Genomic DNA, 22,068 nt, shown 5'->3' on the forward strand with positions numbered 1-22,068 from the left:
TAGCACTGTGCTCAGCTAAAGGAACCTCCTGGCTTCCCCACGGTGACAAGAGTTCAGGTGCGCGGCACAGTCACGAGGTTCTTCCTTGTGCTCTGCGCTCCTACCGGAGCTGGCTGCGGGGAGGCGAAGCTTCCTTTGCACAGCTCCCCGTCTCCGGCCACGGCTTTCTTTACCCGTTTGCTCACTCAGCAAGCATGTACTTCCAGCTCCGCGCTCCGCTGCACACAGACAGCCTGCAGGTTCACGCTGAGCCGCAGATACATTGTGTTTGGCCCACACCGTGTTTTATAAAATTTTGAATTAACTGTCAAAGCTTGAAAATGTGGCACTTGCATCTAAAACTCTGTTTCTGGGTTTCTCTTGGATAATTAAAAGAAAAATCTTGCAACACTGAGCCACAATCCTTAAGACGGCGTTCCCTGGCAGCCCCTTGCATGTGAGGTGCAGGCCTCACCGCTCCCTGCTGTCCCCTGCCCGCCTGCCTCACTCAGTCCACCTGCTGGCCCGCCGAGGGCAGTTTATCTTTTAATCCCTGTTATTGATGAATACTGAAAACTAACATGTGTGCAGCACTAACTGTGTGCCAGGTTCCATTCTAAGTGTGTTGCACATATGAACCCATTTCGGCCTCACCACGACAGCGAGGGAGACACTGTTAGGCCCATTCATTCAGGAAATATCTCCTGAGGGCCCGGACCTGCCAGGCACTAGTCTGGCAACGGAGATGCATGCAGAACAGCACAGACAAAATCCCTTCCTTCACGGAGCTTTCATTCCTGTGTGGGCACTGTCTGGGGTGTGCTCTTGTAACTAGAATGGTCGGCACAGGCCTGGCTGAGACATGACTGAGGCAAAGGATTAGGAAAAGAGTGTCCCAGGAGGAGAGAGGGTAAGAGAGGTGCCTGGGCTCACACAGCTATTTCAGTGGCCACGCTGGGGTTTGAACCCGGCTGGCTCCAGGCCTGTGCTCCTAAGCGCTGCGGTCTAGGGCTCAACGCGAAGCGCCAGCCCTGGCCCTGAGACACGCAGAGTTAGCGCAGAAGACAAGCAGGGGACGTGGTTGCCCTTGGAGGGCGGGGCTGGGGTGGGGGAGGCCTGACGGCTTTTTATTTTAATCTCGGGAGGGTTCTGGGAGCCTCCCCACCCTCGAGCTCCCCAGCCCCTCCTCCCTCCAAGGACTGGGAAGAACTGGTCGCAAATCCCCCTAATCCGCCAGCATCTCCGTCGCCATCTCACACCGGCACTGAGCCCCAGCAGCCAGGGGACCACGCAGGTCCCACCCAGCCACTGCCCAGCCACTGCCCACTCTCCCTCACCCATGGGGAACAGCAAGAGCGGGGCCCTGTCCAAGGAGATCCTGGAGGAGCTGCAGCTGAACACCAAGTTCACGGAGGAGGAGCTGTGTGCCTGGTACCAGTCCTTCCTGAAGGAGTGCCCCAGCGGCCGCATCACCCAGCAGGAGTTCCAGAGCATCTACGCCAAGTTCTTCCCGGACTCTGACCCCAAGGCCTACGCCCAGCACGTGTTCCGCAGCTTCGATGCCAACAGCGATGGCACCCTGGACTTCAAGGAGTACGTCATCGCCCTGCACATGACCACCGCGGGCAAGACCAACCAGAAGCTGGAGTGGGCCTTCTCCCTCTACGACGTGGACGGCAACGGGACCATCAGCAAGAACGAAGTGCTGGAGATCGTCATGGTCAGTCTCTCCCTCTGCCCTTCCGGCTGCGCTGACGCAGAAGGGCCAGAGCTGGGGGGCGGGATGGGGGGATTCAGGCCACCGGCTCGAGAGTGCGGTAAAGAAGCATCTCCACGATGCTGATGTCACTAGAGGGCTGGGCACTTGCCCACAGCTGCGTTTTCTTTTTAAAGAAGAATCTGGGTCTTTCCTAATACAGTCACCTACCGCATGACATTTTGGTCAACAGTGGACCGCATATGTGGTGGTGGTCCCCTAAGATGAGAATGGCACTGAAAAATCCCTATGGCCTAGTGACATCATAGCCATTGTAACCTCGTAGCACAGTTACTTTATTTTTTAAATAAATTCAGTGTAGAATAAGTGTCCAGTGTTTAAAAAGTCTACAGCAGTGGACAGCAATGTCCCAGGCCTTCACGTTCACTCACTGACTCACCCAGAGCAACCGCCAGTCCTGCAAGCTCCATTCATGCACGTTAAGTGCTCTATACAGGTGTGCCATTTTTTACCTTTTATACCATATTTTTACGGTGCCTTTTCTATGTTTCGATATGTTTAGATAACTGCCTACAATAACTCAGTCCAGTAACACACTGTAGAGGTGTGTAGCCTAGGAGCATAGACTGCACCATACAGCCTAGCTGTGCAGTGGCTGCACCACCTGGGTCTATGTAAGTGCACTCCGTGATGTTCACACAACCACAAACTCACCTAACAACGCATTTCTCAGAATGTGTCCCTGTCGTTTAGCAGCACATGACTGTTTTTACATTTTTTGTCTTCCTCCCTCCCTCCCTCCCTCCTTCCCTGTTTTTTTATCACAATGTCCTTCAAAATTCTCAGCAGTCCACAATCAAATTCTATCACAATTAATTTTGAACACACAATATGCTTCAAATATAAAGTAAAAGGAGGTCAGATTTGGGGGACATAAGCCCTGAGTGTTGGTCCTAACGTTCTCCCTGACGTGGGTGGGTCACCACACAGTGAGCTGTGTCCCTGTCGCGTGTCCTCAACCTACTCTCTGTCCCCCCGGGCTCCCCCGGGCCCCCTGAGAGGCACACACGCCTCCACCTGCGCCCATTGCACACTCGCCTCTGTCCACATTGTCCTAGTGTCAGATCACTTTTGGGGAATATTTTAGGTGTCTCAAAAATAGTTTCTATCTAATATATAAGTCAGTCATGAAATTTAAACACATGTGCAAAAGAAAATAAAAATTGCCTTTAATTCCAACATCAGAGAAAACTTGCATTAACATATTGGTGTATACCTTTATAGTTTTTATCTATATAATTTGAAACAATTTTAGAGCTATGACATATTTACATTTGATTTTTATCATACTTTTTCCATTACTCTTTTACCACGCGTTGTCCATATCACTACATAGTCTTCAAAGACATCTCAGTAGCTGCTCAGCATTCCGTCTCACGTAAATGCCGTAAGACTGTCTAACACTCCTGTTTTTGGATATCAAGGCATTTCGATTTCTTTCCTGTTATGTCAGCTCTAGTCTCCTTCATTTCCTATCTTTTTACTGACTCTTTTTCAATTCCCCTGTCCTATGCCACTTGCTTTATTTTTCTAACTCCATCCTGTTAGTAGGGAGACTGTTGTTCATGATTTATATAATTTTTTGTGCATTTGTAATCATGCTTTCATTTGCAGAGTTCTTCCGCCCTTATTAGGAGAAACCATAAATAAAATAGCCAAGCACGTGGCTTGTGGCCAGTGGCTCATCCTCGGTGCTCAGCTTAGGGATCCTGTTAGTGGCAGGCACGTGTCCCCCTCATCGCCGTCTGGGCACAGCCCGGAGAGCAAGCCCCTCTGGATCAGCTGTGGGGTCTCTGGGTGGCCTGGGACAGGGACCAAGTCTTCAGAGCTACCTAAGGATGCTGGGCCCAGCAGAAACCTACAAGTTGGTGCCCCTTGAAGAAAAGGAGGAGGAAGGGGAGGAGAAGGAAAGGAGGGAGGAAGGAAAGAGAAGGAAGAAGGGGGAAAGAAGGAAGGGAGGGAGGAGAAGGAAAGGAGAGAGAGAAAGGCGAGAGCAAAGGGAGGGCAGGCTCATCAGTGACCGAGGCTGTACAAGGCGGCAGAAGGCTCTGCTGTTCACCAGATCACAAGGTCATGGGCAGAGCACTGGCCTGGGAGTCAGACAGAGAGGGCTCTAGTCCCAGCTCCGATACCTCCTACCTGTGTTGCCATGGGGAAACTATACAACCGTCCTGGGCCCAAGTGATGATTCAGTGGTTTTTGCAACCTTTCCCGAGGCTCTGACGGTCTGTCCTTCCGTGCTGGAAGGAGCGTGGGCAGGCAGCCAGCCACTCCCATGTTCACATGACACACCTGTGCACAGTGCCCGTGGCTCAAGACAGACAGATGGGAGTTACGGGGGCCACCTACACTTGCATCCCTCTCGGGGCTGCCCTGAGCTGCTGGGTTTGATCTCCCTATGCCTTTTGTTACAGCAGCAGGGGGCTGAAAGGGAACTTCTCAGAGCTGCTGACCTAATTTCACAGGCATCCCTCCCTTGTCTGACCTGTTCCCAGGTGTCTCCAGGGAGGCAGAAGGCTCTAGCCAGAACCAGTATCCTCCCAACTCCCACCAACACACCTGTCTACACTCTGGGGCTGCCTCAACATCCAAGGATCCTTGAGTGTCCTCCCTGGGCCTGGCTAGCTCTGGTGTTCCTGAGCCCGTGGAATCCTAGAAACTTGGAGCTCGAAACAAGATGCATGGAGCCACCTTGTCCCTTTCCCTGGTTTCCCAGGTCTGGAGGCACTTCCTGCCTTGCACACAAGACTCCATTATTACAGAGAGGAGGAGGGAGGTAAAAGCCATCCTTGAGCCCGGAACTGTCTTTCTCTGGATCCCTGAGCCGAAGGTTAAATGGGGGCTTCCTTTGGGAAGTTCTTGCTGCCACCTCCCTGTCCCTTCCCCAGCGTTACCAATGCCTGCCAGGCATCGCAGCCACGTGGACATGAGCAGTCCATGGCATAACACAAGACTGCTGGCTGAACAGCCGAACTGCCCGGGTTAGAATCTGTACTCTTCTACCTCTAGCTGGGTGGCTTTCAGCAAGTTAGTGTCTCAGTTTCTTTCTCTGTAAAATGGGACCAATAATACCTATTTCATAAGGTTAGGTGTAAAAATGTTTTAAAAAGTGGCACATATTAAGTGCCCAACAAATGCTAGCCATTGTTGTCATAAGCCAATCCTGCTGGGCAGCCGAGGTGCTGCAAGGCCCCAGAGAGGACATTCACCACCCTGGGCAGTAGGGTCCGAGGTTGTGATTCCCAAACTCCCACCTCAGGGCTGTCATGGGATTTTTCCCTGGGAAACTTTTTAATTCCTATTTTCTTTTTTTTTAATGAATGAAAGTAATATGTCTATATGGTCAGAAAAGTCAAAGAACAGAAAGATACAAAATAAGGAGTGAAAACCTTTTTCACCCCTTCCCTGTTCCTCAGGGAGATCTCAAAAATACAGATGCCCAGCCCCACAACTAGGAATTGGATTCAGTAGCTCGGACAGCGGCTTGGGCACCTGTATTGCAGCCATTGCCTTAGGGGATGCCTGGTCCCCCAGCCTGTCTGGGCACTGAGAGAGGGACACTGTGTTGGAAGTGACCCAAGGTCCCCAGTGTGTTTTCCATAATGGCTGTACCAATTTACATTCCCACCAACAGTGTACCAGGGTTCCCTTTTCTCTACACCCCTGCCAACACCTATCACCTCTTGTCTTTTTGATGAGAGCCATCCTAACAGGTATGAGGGGCTACCTCATTGTGGTTCTGATTAGCATTTCCTGGATGATTAGTGACGTTGAGCACATTTTCATATACCTGTTGGCCACTTGTATGTCTCCTTTGCAGAAATGTCTGTTCAGGTTCTTTGCCCATTTTTTCAGCTGGGTTATTTGTTCTTTTGCTATTGAATTATAGGAGTTCCTTATATATTTTTGATATTAAGCCCTTATCAGATATATGGTCTGTAGATGTTTCTCCCATTCCGTAAGTTGCCTATTCATTTTTTTCATTGTTTCCTTTGCCATGCAGAAGGTTTTTAGTTTGATGTAATCCCACTTGTTTATTTTTGCTTTTGTTGCCTATGCTTTTGGTGTCATATCCAAAAAGTTATTGTCAAGATCAATGTCAAGAAGCTTTTCTCTTATGTTTTTCTTGGACTTTTACAGTTTCAGGTATTAGAGCTAAGTATTTGATCCATTTTGAGCAGATTTTTGTGCACGGTGTAAGACGTGGGTTTCCCCAGAGTTACCGGCCCTTACCGTTCCTTCTAACAAGTTCTTTCTCTTGATTTGGTATAGGCTATTTTTAAAATGATCAATCCTGAGGATATGAAGCACCTCCCAGATGATGAAAACACACCAGAAAAGAGAGCTGAGAAGATCTGGAAGTTCTTTGGAAAAAAAGATGATGGTGAATTCCTTTTCTCTCATTGCCTTTGATTTGACAGTCTCGGGCAGTTTCCTGGAGACCCCAGTAAGATTTATTCTTCTGAGTCATAGTGGCCAGGCAGGATGGGGGACACCTCATTCCATCTTGCTGTCTGAAGGGTCTGAGGCGGGAATGGCCCAAAGGTCATTTCTGCCACCAGTTCCTCTGCCACCCTGGAGCTGACACTGCTAAAGGGAAGAAGGGATGTCGCAGCACAGCCCTATGGCTTACAAAGCTCCTTTGCTGCCTGGGATTCCTGGGGTCAGCCAGGTGGGGGTAGGAAGCTCTGGATTATGGAGTGCTTTGGAAGAAAAACATCTTTTGTTGTTAGAGTTAGCCTATATTAAGGAATAGTAAAAAGTAAAGGCAATAAGCTCTGTAGCAATTTGCACGCAGATGGTGAGTTAAGAGGAATTGCAAATCCCTTTCTCTTTAAATGGAGAGTCCATTCTTTCAACACTTTGGCTTACTCTACTTGTTTTTTAAAATCCTTTCTGCATGATTAGGAGAAGGGCAAACTTCAGCTCAGCCTAGCTTTGATTTAACATCATGTCCCAAGTATGTGGAATCTAAATTTATGTGGTTTTACTCTAGGATGTTCATCTGGGTCCTCAGAGAAGCACCACTCTAGATTGCTAGAAATTTATGGGAGAAAGGCTGGTGAGGAAAAGTGGGGAGGGGTCTAGACAGGGGCTGAGGAAGCCACCAAACTGCCACACAGGGGGAGAGGGAAGGAAGGAAGGTTGGGTCAGAAACCTCTTAGATGCAGTGTATTCTAAAAAAGCGTGGGCAGAGCTGGTGGGGAGTCCTCAGCTGTCTTAGTGCCCCTGCCTTGATCAGTCAGTGGCTGGAAACAGCCCATGAGAAGCATGATCTTGCCTTGAAAGCAGTGATGGATTCCAGAACTCGGCAGCTGGAGCCACTGGTCCGCTCACAGCCAACACAGGAAGGCTACGGCACAGGAGTGGGTGTCAGGCCGGAGCTAGAGACTCCTGGGCTACAGACTATGGCCAGAGGGGCTGGAATGACAAAAATGAGTCACGTAGACAGTAGCCCCCCAAGTGGCGGACACTGGCTAATAGCAGAGAATGCATGTCTGGTCTGATTGCTTCCAGCATATTCCACGTGGGACTATGGGTGCCACACCATCTGACTATTTTTAAAGAGAAGCTAGCCAGTGAGAATTTCAAAATCTGAAGTGCCTCAACTGATAAAACACAGCATTGCTCAAACATATCTGAGGGGCCAGCACCGGCCCCTTGGGCGACCTCTGGGGGCAGTCTCTTAGCAGGGTTCAAGAAGAAAAACCTGAGCAGGACACTAAATAAGGACAGAGGGATGATCCTGTTCCTACTAATCTGCTGTCCAGTGATGAAGTCAGAGAGGCATGAAGGTTGTGGGGGTGGAGACGCGGGTGAGCCGATGAGGGGCACAGGGTTTCAGGGGTGCTCACTCGCACGTGCCGACGCTGCACTCACGCGACCCGAAAGTGAGCACCTCCTGATCCTGTGCCGGGCGCTTCGTGCACCTCACCCTCATCCGGCCCTGCCTGGCACGTCTGCTTTGAGCAACTTCTCATTTGCACATGTCCTGGCTGCTTAAGGGCCTTCCTTCGGCACTTCACCCCACTGGCTCTCTCACCCCCTTCGCAGCCTCTCTGGGTCTGCGTTAAGTCCTGTGTTCTGCTACTCGCTCATCTGAAAACTGACCCAAGTGAACATCCCAGGAGGCGATGGTGTCAGAGAGCTGACATGTTACTCCTGCGGGTGACGTTTGTGTGACGTGTGTATGTGTTTCCACGTGACCCATCTGGAAAATCACCTCACCACAGAGTCAGGCCCTGAGGATGGGAGTTCCAAGCTCTGTGTGAGGCTGGTGGGGGTGGGGGGGCAGCAGCTGGGACTTTAAAACCCAAATTTCCCCACCCAGACTTGTGCAGGGAGCCATCCTGGATCCTAACCCAGAAGGGATTAAGGAGACCCGAAAGGTCCAGTGCATAAACCAATGGAAATCAAATTCAGTTCAGCAGAGCTTTCTTGAGCACCTACTATGTGCTGGGCACTATGCGCACACAACCATGAGCAGAGAGGAGCAGCTGTCTCACTCTAGAGTTATTTCTACATGTCACTGACTTCCCCGTAAGTCCCACCTGGGGAGGGACTTTATCCCACTCCCTTCTATTGCACGCCCCCCTCCGCCCCCTGCAACAGCCTCAACCCCAAGCGAGGTGGCATCTGGGCTCAGGAACACGTATCTAACTAATTGCTCTGAGTACAGCAGGCCAGCTGGTGAAAGCGCTGGGAAACTGAGCCTGTCTGGAGCAAGGCTCTCACTCCGTCCTGATGCCAAGTGAGGAGGCAGATCAGGTCGGGGGATGCACAGATGAATGCGTAGGAAGGAGGTGTCAGCAGTTGTCATCTAGGAATCGTGGGGCTGCCCTTGTGCTGCAGGGGCCAGAGGGACCTCCCTGCAAGCCAGGCTGTCCATTAAATCCCACCGGACCCCTCGCCTGCCTCTCGCTCCCTACTCCCCAGAGTGGGCAGCATTCCCTGCTTCTTGTTTGCTTTGCTCAACCCCTCAGAAGTTCCCCCAGAATTTGAGACTTGAGCAAATATTGAATATGTAATAATTATGAATAATAATAGTTATTATGTAAACATTTAATAACCAGCAAGGCATAATAAATGCTTTCGCACTGGGGATACCGGCTGGATGTCAGCCTCACGGCAGCTTGACAGGCTACCAGTCCTGACTGTCATGTGCATTTTTCCCAACGCACAGATAAACTCACAGAGGAAGAATTCATCGAGGGGACCCTGGCCAATAAGGAGATTCTGCGACTGATCCAGTTTGAGCCTCAAAAAGTGAAGGAGAAGTTAAAGGAAAAGAAACCTTGATGTCGACTGCTCAGCTCCACCCACCACTCACAGGACACCTGTGACTGCACATGCGACACACACGCACACACACACTCACACACACACACACACACTCACACACTCAGGGCCAAGAGAGGTCTGCAAACCCACAGCACAGCTCCCTGCCAGACCAAAGCGTGTTTAGCAATCCACCGGTTCTTTCTTCCCCGTCTTTGGTGTCCCTCCTGTCACACCCCACCGGCCTCCGCTCCCTCTGCCCTCCCAGCCCGTGCGTGGCCCTGTGATAATCCCAGGATTAGGTCAGAGGAGCCCTAAGTATCCCCCCCATGTAAGCTCCTTTGTGGAGTGCAGGGTAAGCAGGTTCCAATAAACGCAAGGGGAGCCGTGTGTGCCGCGGGCTGGTCATTCTTCCCTTGGAAAAGGAACCGAGTCACGCCAGCTCGCCCTCAAGGACGGGGACGAGTGGCGACTGCAGGGCTAGACCTGGGTGCTGAGCCTGTGGTGCCGGATGACACTGGCACGGTCCTGCTCTCACGGAGCTCACTGTCCAGGAGGGACCTGGAAGGAGTCGGCAGCCGTGGCCGAGGTTACCATGGAAACGTGGAGAGCAGGTGGGAAGACAATGGGAGGGGCCCTCTTGTCAGGGAGGATCAGGGACGACTTTTCTGATGAAGTGACATTTAAATTCAGGCCAGACAGAGCGTGGCAGGGGTCTCGTGTCTCACAGCACTGGGGCGGGTGTGAGCGTCACGTGTCCAGGGCTGTGAGGAGCCCAGGGTGGCTGGAGGGCAGTGGGGTGGACAACCCGAGGCTTCCCTGCGGGGCCGGGGGGAGAGGGCGCAGGGTGGCAGCCAGGGCTGTGGCTCGGGTGCTGGGTGAACAGCGGTGCCCTCCACCAGGGTGGGAAGCGTGGGGAGCATTACTGATTTCAGCAGACAGTGATGAGTTCAGCTCCCGTACGGTGAGTGGAGGGAACAGCCATCGACGTCCCTGAGGCCCCACATTTTAGAGACAAGGAAAGGGAGGCTCAGCGACAGGAAGCAGCTTGCACAGGCTCAGCCAGCGGATGAGCAGAGGCCAGGCCAGGGCTGCCCACCGCCCCCCCTCAACCTGCCTCCTCACTCAGGAACTCCAGCCTTGCGTCCCAAGGTGAGGGCAGAAAAATAGGTGGATGCCCTGGACTCTTGCCCGACCTGGATGCAGCCTCCACTGGCTGGTGTTGTGGGTGATCCCTCCTCCCCGCTGTGGCCGCAGCAATGGCACCACCACCACCGCCAGAGAGCGCTCCTCTCTGTGGGGCGCGGGCATGAGCATGAGCATGAACACCCACACAGCGTCTCCTGCGAGCCAGGACCACGCTGGACTCTGTGTGGCATTATTTCATTCACAGAGGTGTTATCATCTCCTTGGCACAGACTGGGACACCGAGGCCAGGAAGTGAGGGTGGGATTTGTACTTAACCTAGAGTTCCCTTGGTCGCTCCAGGCTGCCCCAGCGGTTTTGACCTGGACATGACAGGATAGAGACCGCTGGGATGGCACAGTGTCCCGGCTGGAAGGGAGAGGGAGGCTACGCAGCATCTGGTCCAGCGGTTCTGGGAGGAGGAGGGCCATTATTAGAATCACCTGCTCAAGACACTCCTCTGGTGTAGACACAATGGGCCTTCCAGGAGCCAGCTCGGGGGGAGAAAAAGGACCTTGGGTTCAGCCTAAGTGGTCTAGGGACACAGCCGAAGGGCTCAATGCCTTACGCCAGTGATTTGCACCACCCTCCACGAGTGGATCTAGTTGCCTGGGGTATGAGGCTGGGGGCTTTTCACATCTCTCTGAGGTCAGGGTATCATTGTCACTTGAGTTTAAAAGGACAGACACTGTATGATAAGGTCCTTGTTGGTCTGTGGTTCAATGAGAGGCATAAAAAATGGGGTCTCTGGAGCGTCTAGTAGCCAATGGAGAATCAAAGAGTAGGAACCTAATTAGCACCTCCTTTGTTAGCTTACGGTGGATGGACCACCTGGTCCTGTACCCCCTGTCTATGCAGCTGTATGGCACCATGGGAAATACACAGGGGGCACCGTGGGAAACACGCAGGGAGCAGCGTAAAGTCCCGCTTGGCTGAAGGGAAGAGAAGGCGGTCGAGGTGATGATAAGCTATGTCATCATGACTCTTCCAGATGCAAAGGGCAGAACACCCAGCACAAACTGCTATGGCACAAATAGAAATTGATTGGCTCTCATAAACTCAAATTCTGGGAGTATTGCTAGCTTCAGGTCTGGCTTAATCCAGGAGCTCCAACGATGTCTCAGGGTTCATTTTTCCATCTCCTGGTTCTGCTTTCTGCTGTCATCACCATTCTCAGACGGGTCCTCCCCATGCTGGCAGGATGGTCACCAGCAGATCCAGGCTGACTTCACAGTTCCAATTTCAGCAGAAAACAGAAAATGCGTTTCTGTCAAGAGTCCCAGGCAAAGTGTCAGGATCACTTCTTGCTGCCTCTGATTGGTGGCATGCCCATCCCTGCCCCGATGTCTGCTGCCAGGAGGGCGTAGCACTCTCCTTGGCCAAGCAGATTTTTACACCCGTCCCTGAAGCTGAGGATGGAGTCAGGACAATTCAAGTTTTATGGACTGAGAATGGGAGATGTGTGGTTTCCAAGAAGAAAATTGGGGTGCTGTAAGTATAAGAAGGGTGAATTCTCAAAATAGATGTCCACTATAGAGACCTTGGGGAAGTCATTTCATGTCTCTGAGTTCCTGCTTCCTCATGGACATGTAAACTCAGGGGCAGAAACAGGTCTCTTTAAGAATAATAATCCAAACCTCCCCTGGCCCCTGTTGCCAGCTGCTCACATAGAACCTCAGCCCCTTGGGCACTTCTTAGCATCCCCAGGAGATTCACCAGTAGGTCCCTTAGTGCCAGGTGCCATTGCCTCCCCCAGGCACCACATTCCAACCACAGGCAGGACTCCAGTGCTCCCGACACGCCCATGTTGTGTGCTGGTCTCCTGGGGAGCCTTCTAGGTTAGAGTCTGTCAGAGTGGCCCCTGGGGAGTAGCATGTGTTCTAGAAACAGCTCTTCTATAAGAGCTTTTGTCAGCAGTTTCTCTTCTATCACCCAGCTCAGACACTGTCCATGGAGCCAGGTGGGGCCAGATACAATGCTGCGGCCCACTTCACACCAATTTCTATTCCCTGGTGTTTACACAAACTTATCAGACAAGCCCAGAAAAGTCATGTCTTAGGCTCCAGCAAGGAGACCACCCCTTAAAAACCACAAAACTGGGCCAGCCGCACCTCACTGACTACGACTGAGACTGGTGAGAATCGGCAGCCTCTGTTCTTATGGAAGAATTTCTGAGTTCTCACTGCTGCGCAGGTGAAAGGCTCACTTTATTTGGACTTCAGCAAGGTATGTCAGTTTCCAGAGAAGGCTTCACCTCTGTTCCCTCTGCCTTATTTAGTGCTCTCAACCTTAGTCACATACTAAGGTCTTTGACACCAAAAGCACAGGCAGCAAAAGAAAAAAACAGATAAATTGGACTTCATCAAAATCTAAAACTTTTGTACATAATAGGGTACTAGCAGGAAAGCGAAAAGACCATCAACAGAATGGGAGAAAATATTTGCAAATAATATATCTGGTAAGGGATGAATATCCAGAGTATGTAAAGAACTCCCATAACTCAACAACAACAGAAAATGACCCAGCTTTAGAAATGGGCAAAGACTTGAATAGACATTTTTCTAAAGAAGACATACAAATGGCCAATAGGCAAGCACATTAAAAATATGCTCAGTATCGTCAGTCCTTTAAAGATGCACATCAAAACCACAATGAGATGCCATTTCACAGCCATTAGGGCAGCTATTGTATTAACAAAAAAAATGGAAAATAAATGTTGGCAAGGACGTGGAGGAATTGGAACCTTCGTGCCTTGCTGGTGGGAGTATAAAACATGCAGCTGCTGCAGAAAACAGTTTCCACGTTCCTCAAAATGTTAAACATAGAATCACCATGGGATTCAGCAGTTCCACTTCTAGGTATACTCAAAAATTTGAAAGCAGGAACTCAAACATATTTATACGCCCTTATCCATAGCAGCATTCTTCACAATAGCCAAAAGGTAGAAACATCTCCAGTGTTAAGGATGGATGGGTGGATGAACAAAAGTGGTATATTCCATACAACGGAATATTCTTCAGCCCCAAAAAGGAAGGAAATTCTGATGCATGCTACAATATGGATGACCCTTGAGGACATTATGCTGAGTGAAATAAGCCAATCACAAAAGGACAAATACTGTATGATTCCATTTATAAGATGTAGCTAAAATCGGCAAATCAATAGAGACAGAAAGTAGAACAGAGGTTCCCCAGGGGGCTGGAGGGAGGGAGGGGAAGGAAGTGGTTGTTTACTGGGTACAGAGTTTTAGTTCAGGAAGATGACAAGAGTTCTGGAGATGGATAGTAGAGATGGTTGCACAACAAGGTGAATGCACTTCATACCACTGAACTGTACACTTAAAAATGGCTAAAGTGGTAAATTTTTGCCACAGTATTAGAAAAACACTCAGAAACTGATAAAAATACTAATTCCCAGGCCCATTTGGACCAATTCAATCAGAATCTCTGGAGTCAGAGGCAGCCATTGGTCTTTTTATAAAGCTTCCCAGGGGCTTGTAATGCCAGGATTGAGAACCACTAGGCCGGACCTTCAAGGCAGCGAGCTCACTGAATGATCCAGAAAGTGGGTTAGAAAAGGAGCAACAGTCAGACGGTCACCTTCCACCCTTTTCACCTCTTACCTCTGCTTCGGGCCCCTCCCCTTTGCCCACTCCTCTGGCCCCTGAGACCAAATTTAAGACAACGGACCACCCAGGACCCTGGCTAAATGCCACAGCCCCTTTTCCCATTTCCGGCCAGGTAGAGTGCGCCAGATTCTCCAGGGGTGGGAGAGAACTCCAGCTCCGGGGAGGAGCAAATGTAAAAGAATTGACAAAATGCAAATCAAATTAAATAAACTTGTTTTAATCATCAGCAGGACAAGAGCAAGCAGTGTGTGGAGAGAGAGGTGGAGGACGTATTGACAGATGCTTTAGAGGGGAAACATGTTTTGCCTAATAGGGGCAAGATCCCAGATCACTTGCTCCCAGCAGCATCCAATGCTCCTAAGAGACATTTCTGTGCCGTGTCATTCGAGGACTGTGTGTAGAGCACCTAGTCTGAACCGGCATCGTGCCGGGTATGTGCCGAGAATACGCGATGGCCCCAGGTTTCTAGGGGCTCACAGGCTGATGAGCCAGGGCAGGGGCATTTGCAGAAAAGGGAAAATTAGAAGGACATATATTTTAGGGACTGAACTATGGATAATCTGGACACCAAACAATAAGTCTCTGATTCATTATGCACTTGCCTAACGCCTTTGCTTCGTTTCCGTCCTGCACACCAAGGTGGGCGGCGCTCACCACGGGGCAACACGTAAGGGGCACCAAAAGGCCCCGTGGTCAAGATAAATAATATTTTAATGTGACTGTTTAAAAATCAAAGTTAATGTCCCTGCCTGATGGACAAAGTACCAACACTTCAGATGAAGCCAGGCTCGGAGCCTGTCCTCGTACGAGCTGGTCTCACCCACGTCACCCGTATCCTGGCTCCAGTTCCAGTAACATTTTATTTCTATGAATGACGCGTGGGCTGCAGTTTGTGGATTTGACTTTTTAGAATATTGCATTGAAATATAATTTATTTTGCTTGCTGAGTTTTTCAGAGGTGAGAGCCTCAGTTGTCTCACCCTTGTCCCGGCCCCACTGCAAAGCATCCTTGAAAACAGATGCCAGGAAAAGACAGGACGTGTGACTAAATTCAAATGTCACATAAAATAAGTCCCATGGGAGACACTTACAGAGGATTGCTTGTCTGAAATTCAAATGCAACCGAGTATCGTGTGTTTTTTATTTGCTAAATATGACAGCCCTCTTTGAGGAGAGACATAGCGGCCCCCGAGGATAAGGTAGCTTTCAGTCTCATGGCAACATGCTCCACCCACATACACGTGCATTTTCCACACTGTGAAAGCGGCAGTCCTGGGCACTAACACGCTGTTCCATAGGATGTTCCTCCCTTGTCCTTCCTTCAGCCTCTTGCCTTACAGCTTTAGTCACTGAGCCCGGACCCTCCTCAGCCTCCGCAGGTCAGGGACTGGCACACGACGCAGACTGCCCGTCAGCAGGACGAGTCCCACAGGCCCGGCCACTGTGGAGCCCTGGGTCTCTCAGTACCACCCTGGGTGTGTCCAGATAGCTTTACCACCTGCTTCTGGCATCCTTTCCTGTCTGGGGAGGAGAATTCTTTCAGCGGGGACTCCGGTCAGGGAGCGTAGTAGGTAAACCTCCTGGAGCAGAAGGTGTGACCATCATCAACACATTGGTGGCAAACCAAAAATGTCAGGGCCATTCCTTGCCCCATGGGAATGGCAGAGCAGATCAGGCTTGTAGAAGCCAAGCTCAGAAAGGCAGATGGAGCCAGAAAGAGAGGAAAGGACCCAGGATGACATTTAGAGGGTCTCCGGGGAGCTGGGGCCAATCCTCACAGGAAGGATGGGGTTGTTACAGATCAAACAGAACTTCTGCTGACCCGGCACAGAGGACGGAGGCAGAGAAAGGGAGGCAGGGCTTGACGGGAGAGGAAGAGCAGAGGGGCAGGAGAGGAGTGCGGTTCTGGTGGGTGACGCAGGCTACACACGGTCCGAGGAGGGCAGGTGCATCGCAGCAGGACTGGAATGCAGAGCCCCTCTCCCTCTACCCTGCCACAGCCACCCCGGGGGAGGGGACCTCTGACTGCCCCACCCTGCCCCGTGTTTCCCAGGCTGGGCTTGCATTGGCATTAGCCGGGATGCTTGTTAAACAGTTCCGATTCCCAGCCCTCACCCCAGACTCATCTCTTAGAATCCCGGCCACCAGCCTAGGATTCTGCATTGAACAAGCTTCCCAGGCGATGCGTGTGCACCGAAACCCAGCCCCCGCGGGAAACCCCGTGCCATGGGGGGAAGGAAGAGGTACTGTCTGGCCTCTCTCCTTATGGTGGGGCCCATTCCCTTGAATTTAAGGCCAGGCCCCAGGGTCTCATGGCCATTCTGGAGGGCGTTATTAGGGTGACAAGGCCAGGCAGAAGGCGTGGGCGTCACACAGCCTCTTTTACACAGAGCCCGAAGCACCTTGAGACAGACTTCCTGTCAACGTGGTCTGGTGAACGGGAGGACAACAGTTCTGAGCTCGGTGACATCCATCCTGCTCTGCCTCCTCCTTCCTTGGCCCTCTCAGAAGTTCCCGGAAGCAGAGGCAGAGCAGTGGGCTCCAGCCTAGATCTCACTCTCTTCCAGAATCTCCTCCATGGTGTGGGCCAGGGTGACATCCCCCTCGCTGTACTCAGACAGGCTGCTGGCCCGGGGCCAGGGTGTGTGGCCCTGGTGGGGCCGGGCTCCCAGCTCCCCCAGCCCCCTCATGGCCAGGTGCAGGAGCTGCCCGCTGTTGAGTGAGGGCTGCAGCTTCCGAAGCTTCTCGGCGCCACCTCCCTCCGAGAGCTTCTTGGGACTTTTGCCCAGGAACCGCAGGTTCTTGCCCGGGCCACAGGCTCTGCAGCCCGAGTGACGGGCCAGCAGGAAGCGGACCCAGTGCTTCCGAAGCTCGGCCTTCACCTGTCAGGAGAGACGGGGCGGGGTTACCGTCTTGGAGTCATTTAGTCATGTCTCCATGCAGCAAAGATTCATCGAGCAGCCACGCTGGGCTTCCCTTGGGAAATTTACCTTCCAACTGGAGGAGATTAACAAAGAGGCAGACAGAGACACACAAGCACATCAGATGGTGGATGCTGAGGGACCGTCAAGCGGGACAGTGTGGAAAGGAGACAAAACTGGAGATGTGGAGGTCAGGAAAGGACCGTGCCGAGGTGGCATTTAAGCTGAAACCTGCCGCGGATAAGGAGCCCCTGCGTGAAGATACAGAAGTGGCGGCGGCGGGCGCGACGGAAGAGGGTTTGCGGTCAGGAAGCTGACATTCCAGTGGGAGGAGACAGAAAAAAAATCTAAACCTGGAGCGGGGTAGGGGAGGTTGGAAGGAGGCTGGAAACTCACTAAAGACGGGAGAAAACATTTGTCCTGCCCCCTGCCCCTCCCCCTTCAAGCATTTCCCAAGGGGAGCAGAGAGCTGGTTGGGGCCGTGCAGTAATATTAATAATAACAGTAATCGTAGCTCTCCAGTGCTCGGCATGCCTGGGCCAACACGATGAGGTAGGGACGGTTATAATTCCCATTTTACCAACAGGGAAACTGAGGCTAAACAAGGCACGGTGACATGCCTAACTCACAGAGCTCCTAAGTGGGTAAGCCAAGGCTTGAATGCAGATTTTTGGACTCCCAAGTTCAAGCTTGTTTCCTCCTCCACACTTGAATACCTGTATCTCCAGTGGGGCCAGGGCTGGGATCTGAACTTCCTTACACCCATCCTGACACCGTTTCTCATTCATCTAAGCGGCCTCCTGTTCTCTCTCCTGGCAGCTCATGGTGCAAATGTGTCCCAACATGTGCTGGCCATTGCACGTTCCCCACAGCACCATCCCTAGGGCACAGGATTCCAGCCCCACCACAGGAAGCCGGGATGGCAACATGGAAATCTTACCTCTCCATTGGCAAAGCCATACTGCAAGGCCACTAGGAATCCCTGGAACAGAAAGAAGACAAAGCATGAGATTTGACGCAGTGGATGTCTCTGTGTCTCTGAGAGTTACTGGCAAAGTCTAAGGGCCTGCCTCAGTTGGAGGAGCCCCCACAAGAGGCAACTACACTGCTTACCCTAACTAGAGCTAGTCATTCATTCAGTTATACAAGTGCTGGGCAAGGCCACTGTCCCATTTCTACTCGCCCATAGTGAGCACTGGCTAATTTTTTTTTGTCTGACTTGCATCCTTCCTTTTGGAATCTGACCCTCCCCTACTCCCTGAGCTTCTAGTGGGGCAGGGCTGTCAATCATGTGGTTCCCATGCTTTAGGATGGCCGTCACCACAATCGGCCCAAATGGGCCTGTGACCCATGCAGAGTTCTTTTCACTGGGAGGGAGGAGAGAGTTATACTCTCTTCCCTGCGTTTTCCAGCTGCATAGATGATGCAAGCCCAGAGATACCAGTGGGCATCTTCCCCATCACATGGAGAGAGCCATCTGAGGCTGAAGCCAACACAGAGAAAAGCAGAGGCCAGAGATGGTGACAGACAGATTTCTGATGCTACTTTCTGAGTGCCTGGATCCAGCTATGCCTGATCCTGAAATTTTCAGTTATGTAAGATAACAAATACCCCTTTCTCTTGTGAGAATATTTCTTTAGAAATGATAGATCATCTCCCACCTGTATCACTGGCTTCATCTTGTACCATGCTTGACCTCAGCCACTCTGTTCCAGCCACCCAGGCCTTCCGGCCTCCTCCAGCATGTCAAGCTTAGGTGTTGGGCATCTACTGCTGTAATTATGTCATGGATCAAAACAATAAAGATTTATCATCTCACACACTTTCTATGGCCAAGAATCTGGCAGTGGCTTAGCTGGGTGTTCTAACTCAAGGTAACTCTTATGTTGTCGTCAAGATGTTGGTTGGAACTGCAGTCATCTGACCACTTGACTTGCTTCCAAGGCAGCTCCCGTGGCTGGCAAGCTGGGGCTGTGGTTGGTGGGAGGCCACGGTCTCTCTCCAGTGACTTGAGTGTTCTCATGACATGGCGGCTGGCTTCCCCGAGAGGGGGGGATTCAAGAGAGGGAGGCAGAAGCTGCAACCCCTTTTATGACCCAGCCTCACAGAGTCACACACCTTCATGTCCACAGTATCCTAATGGTCACAGGTCACCCCTATTCATTGTGGGAGGGGTGGACACAAGGGCATGAATACCAGGAGGAGACACTGAGTCCCTTCACTCTTTCTGTTTCTGGACCATTCTTTCTCAGTCTCTGCCTACCTGGCTTCTCAAAATTCAGGCCTTAGCTCAAATATTACCAAAAAGAGGTCTTTCCAGACCATCCAATTTTTGTTAGCAGTCACCATCACAGAACTCTATTTTGTATTCTTCATGCCACCAGAGCTATATTGTTACCTATTTGTCTACCTGGTTGTTCTCTGTTCCTCCCCAGCCCCCGCCCCCAACAAGACTAGCATCCTCATCCAGTCTTTTCAACGCCAGATCCCCAGCACCTAAAACCACGCCCATCACAAAACAGGAGCTCAAAAATATTTGTTGAATAAGTGAGTGAATGAATGAATGAATGGGGTTTCTGTCATTTACCACTATAAAAGAATCTTGCCTTGTACGATGTCAGATATGACAACATAATTCCCTTTCTATTCTCTTCCTAGTTATTTAGAATTACGGACACAAGGGTTAAAATGAGAACAATAGGCCACCTTTCTATGGCATTTTCATTTACAAAGCATTTGCGTCAGGGAAGTTTCAATAAAAGAATAATCTCTTGAATCGGGAACATTTTTCTGGACTCACTGCTTAGCTGCCAGAGGTCTGGCATCAAAGAGGCTTCAGTTAATGTTTGTTTCCATTGTTTTCCCCAGACTTCTACGCTCCTTGATTCGTCAGTCACCGTGACAACCTACATGCGCTGGCTTTCCCTAATTGATGGAGGGTCTGTGGAGTGGGGGGCCATGTGTCTGACATGTCGGAGTCGGGTGTGTGTTCTGGGTACCTGAGTGCTGGTGGGAAGAATCTCATAAAATGCCAGAACTCACAGGCAAGGACACATTTTTAACTCAAGGGGGAATGTCCCAGTGGCAGGGACCTCCAACATCTCATGATGATAATGACAGGTGTCCCTGGGGAAGGTGTTTCTCTTCTTCCTTACATAAGCCTTGTTCAGCACGTCCCTTCTGGAGCCAGGCCAGGATCCGTATGCTGGCAGTCTCGACATCAACCCAGTATTGGATTCTGCCCACGAGTGTGGAATTTCCCTTCTCTTACACACCAGATATTTCATGGCTGGAGCTTCTAAACAGGGCCACGGTGGTCCCTGTTAACCGCTTCCACACATGCAGTCTCAGCAGAGGTTCACAGCGGCCTTGTGCAGCTGGCATGGCAGGTGATATAATATTTGCCTCTGGGCACATGATATCAGAAGAGCCTTTCAGTATGCCAGGATTCTCACAAACAAGTTGGCTAAAATAAGATTTCACATGACAAATGTGTCTTTTCCCTCCTTCAGGCTCTTGCTTCACTGTTTTAGGAACATCCTAGAGCCTGGTTCTCATTCTAGATTAAGCAAGCGTGAAGGGAGGGGGCCACAGAACACACGCCTCTCACTTTGTATATCACCACCACGTGGCAGTCTCCTAAGCTCCAGCAACAGCAGGAGGCTGGTGGAACTGTCCAAGCTGCAAGAACTTGGAAGAGGGAAGGACCCTCCAAAGCAGCAAGGGAAGGAAGCTTTAGGGCTAATGTGTATTCTTGCTGATTCCCTAATATAATCCACCAAATGTGCCCCACACATTTGCCCACCACATTCTCGCCTCTGCTTGGCAGGATGGAGGGAGCAGTGCAGGGGTATTCAGAGGGTGGGAGGTCCCTGCCCATACACAAGCCCTCTAAGTATGTTTTCTGGCTCCCTGGCACAAAACACCCTGCAGAGTCACTCTGATTTGTCATATTCCTCAGTGATGCAAGGTGGTGAACAGGGCTCTAGCTGCTGCAGGAACAAATGACCCATGGTGGTAGCTGTCTCCAGAGACGGCTCCAGTGATTCCTCTTCTCCCTGTAGGCTCACATCAAAAAATGCACCTTATTTTCCCTCCCTTTGAATCTGGGATGACCTTGTGACTCTTTTTACCAATACAATGTCATGGAAGTGACTTCTGGGACTTCTGAGCCTATGCCTTGAGAGAACTAGAAGTTTCTACTTTCTCCGTCTTAGAACATTTGTTCTTGGAATGCCCTGAGAGTCCAGCTGCCCTGCTATGAGATACCCAAGATACATGGAGAGGCCACACAGAGGAGAGCTGAGGCTCCCTGATCTACAGTCTTAGCTGAGGTCCTGGCCAACAGCTACCACCAAGGTCTAGGTATGTGAATGAACCATCTTGGCTGTTCCAGCCCAATCGAGCCTTCAGATGTTTGTAGACCCAGCCAAAAAATGTACCAAAAGGACCACCCACACTGAGCCCAGACAACCTAGCTCACAGAATCATTAAAAATAGTAAAATGGTTATTGTGTTAAGCCACGAAGCTTTGGGGTGGTTTGTTACACAGCCATAGATGACTAAAACATCCTCCCATGTCAGAGAAGTCTGACGGGCTGGCATTCTGTCTCAGAATGTTGCCTCACTTAGCTCCACCTGAATGTCTGGTCTTCACCTGGCCTTGGGTGTGTGAGGTCAGGTGATCAAGGGCTCACACTGGCTGATCATGCCCTCAGGGAACAGAAGGCCACCAAATACCACTGATATAACAGCTGCAGGTTTTTGCTTTCATTTTGTTTTATTTTATTTTTTCTAATGTGGGATTACCTTTGAAAGAAGATTAAGGACAAGCAACATAAAAATTCCAAATTACTAAATCTTAGCTTTTGAAATCCCTGAAAAGATTGAAATAAATTTAAACATGTTTTCATATTAAAAAAAAAATTACTGATGAGTCCCTTGTCTCAGTTCAAAGCCACAAAGAATTTAAGAGGGTAAAAAACCAAACAAACCAACCACTGTCCAACTTCCCAGACCACGTCTCCACCCCAGGCTCTGTCTCTTTGGCTGTTGGTGAGCATGCCGTGGGCAGGCACGTTTTCTCTGCTCTGTGCACGAAATCTCCACACCTGACCCTGTCTCGTGGCAGTGGCTTTAAGACTCAGATATAGGGAACTTGGTGTCTCTGGTGGAAGGAAGGATGGAAGGTAGGTAGTTGATAGTGAGAAATGAGGCCACAGAACTTTGACCCAAATAAAGCCAGCCCCAGCCATCTGAGCCATCCCACCTTCAGCACCAGACATGTGGGTGAAGAAGCC

At 50.7% G+C, this 22,068-nt stretch overlaps 2 protein-coding genes across 2 annotated transcripts in view; one reads left to right on the forward strand and one right to left on the reverse strand.

Annotated features, from left to right (window-relative positions):
- Positions 1-1,099: 1,099 nt before the first annotated feature.
- Positions 1,100-9,055, forward strand: RCVRN (recoverin). Its single transcript, XM_045525996.1, has 3 exons — positions 1,100-1,699; positions 6,029-6,140; positions 8,940-9,055. Exons 1-3 carry the CDS (start codon positions 1,319-1,321, stop codon positions 9,053-9,055), a joined length of 609 nt encoding a protein of 202 aa, XP_045381952.1. The 5' UTR covers positions 1,100-1,318.
- Positions 9,056-16,172: 7,117 nt separating this feature from the next.
- GLP2R (glucagon like peptide 2 receptor) overlaps positions 16,173-22,068 on the reverse strand; it is a 54,540-nt gene continuing 48,644 nt past the window's right edge. Inside the window, exons 12-13 of the mRNA XM_045525997.1 lie at positions 17,709-17,750; positions 16,173-16,729 (exon numbers count right to left, since the gene is read on the reverse strand). Of these exons, the coding sequence (XP_045381953.1) occupies positions 16,394-16,729; positions 17,709-17,750 (378 nt within the window). The 3' untranslated portion in view covers positions 16,173-16,393. The remainder of the gene's footprint in view (positions 16,730-17,708; positions 17,751-22,068) is intronic.

Source organism: Lemur catta, chromosome 15 (genome assembly GCF_020740605.2).
Source record: "Lemur catta isolate mLemCat1 chromosome 15, mLemCat1.pri, whole genome shotgun sequence".
Classification (NCBI taxonomy): domain Eukaryota; kingdom Metazoa; phylum Chordata; class Mammalia; order Primates; family Lemuridae; genus Lemur; species Lemur catta.

What these genes read in the sequence shown, in the direction of transcription:
- RCVRN (XM_045525996.1), top strand. Translation starts at nt 1,319, where the DNA reads ATGGGGAACAGCAAGAGCGGGGCCCTGTCCAAGGAGATCCTGGAGGAG. An exon ending in AAGTGCTGGAGATCGTCATG is followed by an intron (nt 1,700 to 6,028) that starts GTCAGTCTCTCC and finishes GATTTGGTATAG; the next exon opens with GCTATTTTTAAAATGATCAA. An exon ending in CTTTGGAAAAAAAGATGATG is followed by an intron (nt 6,141 to 8,939) that starts GTGAATTCCTTT and finishes CCCAACGCACAG; the next exon opens with ATAAACTCACAGAGGAAGAA.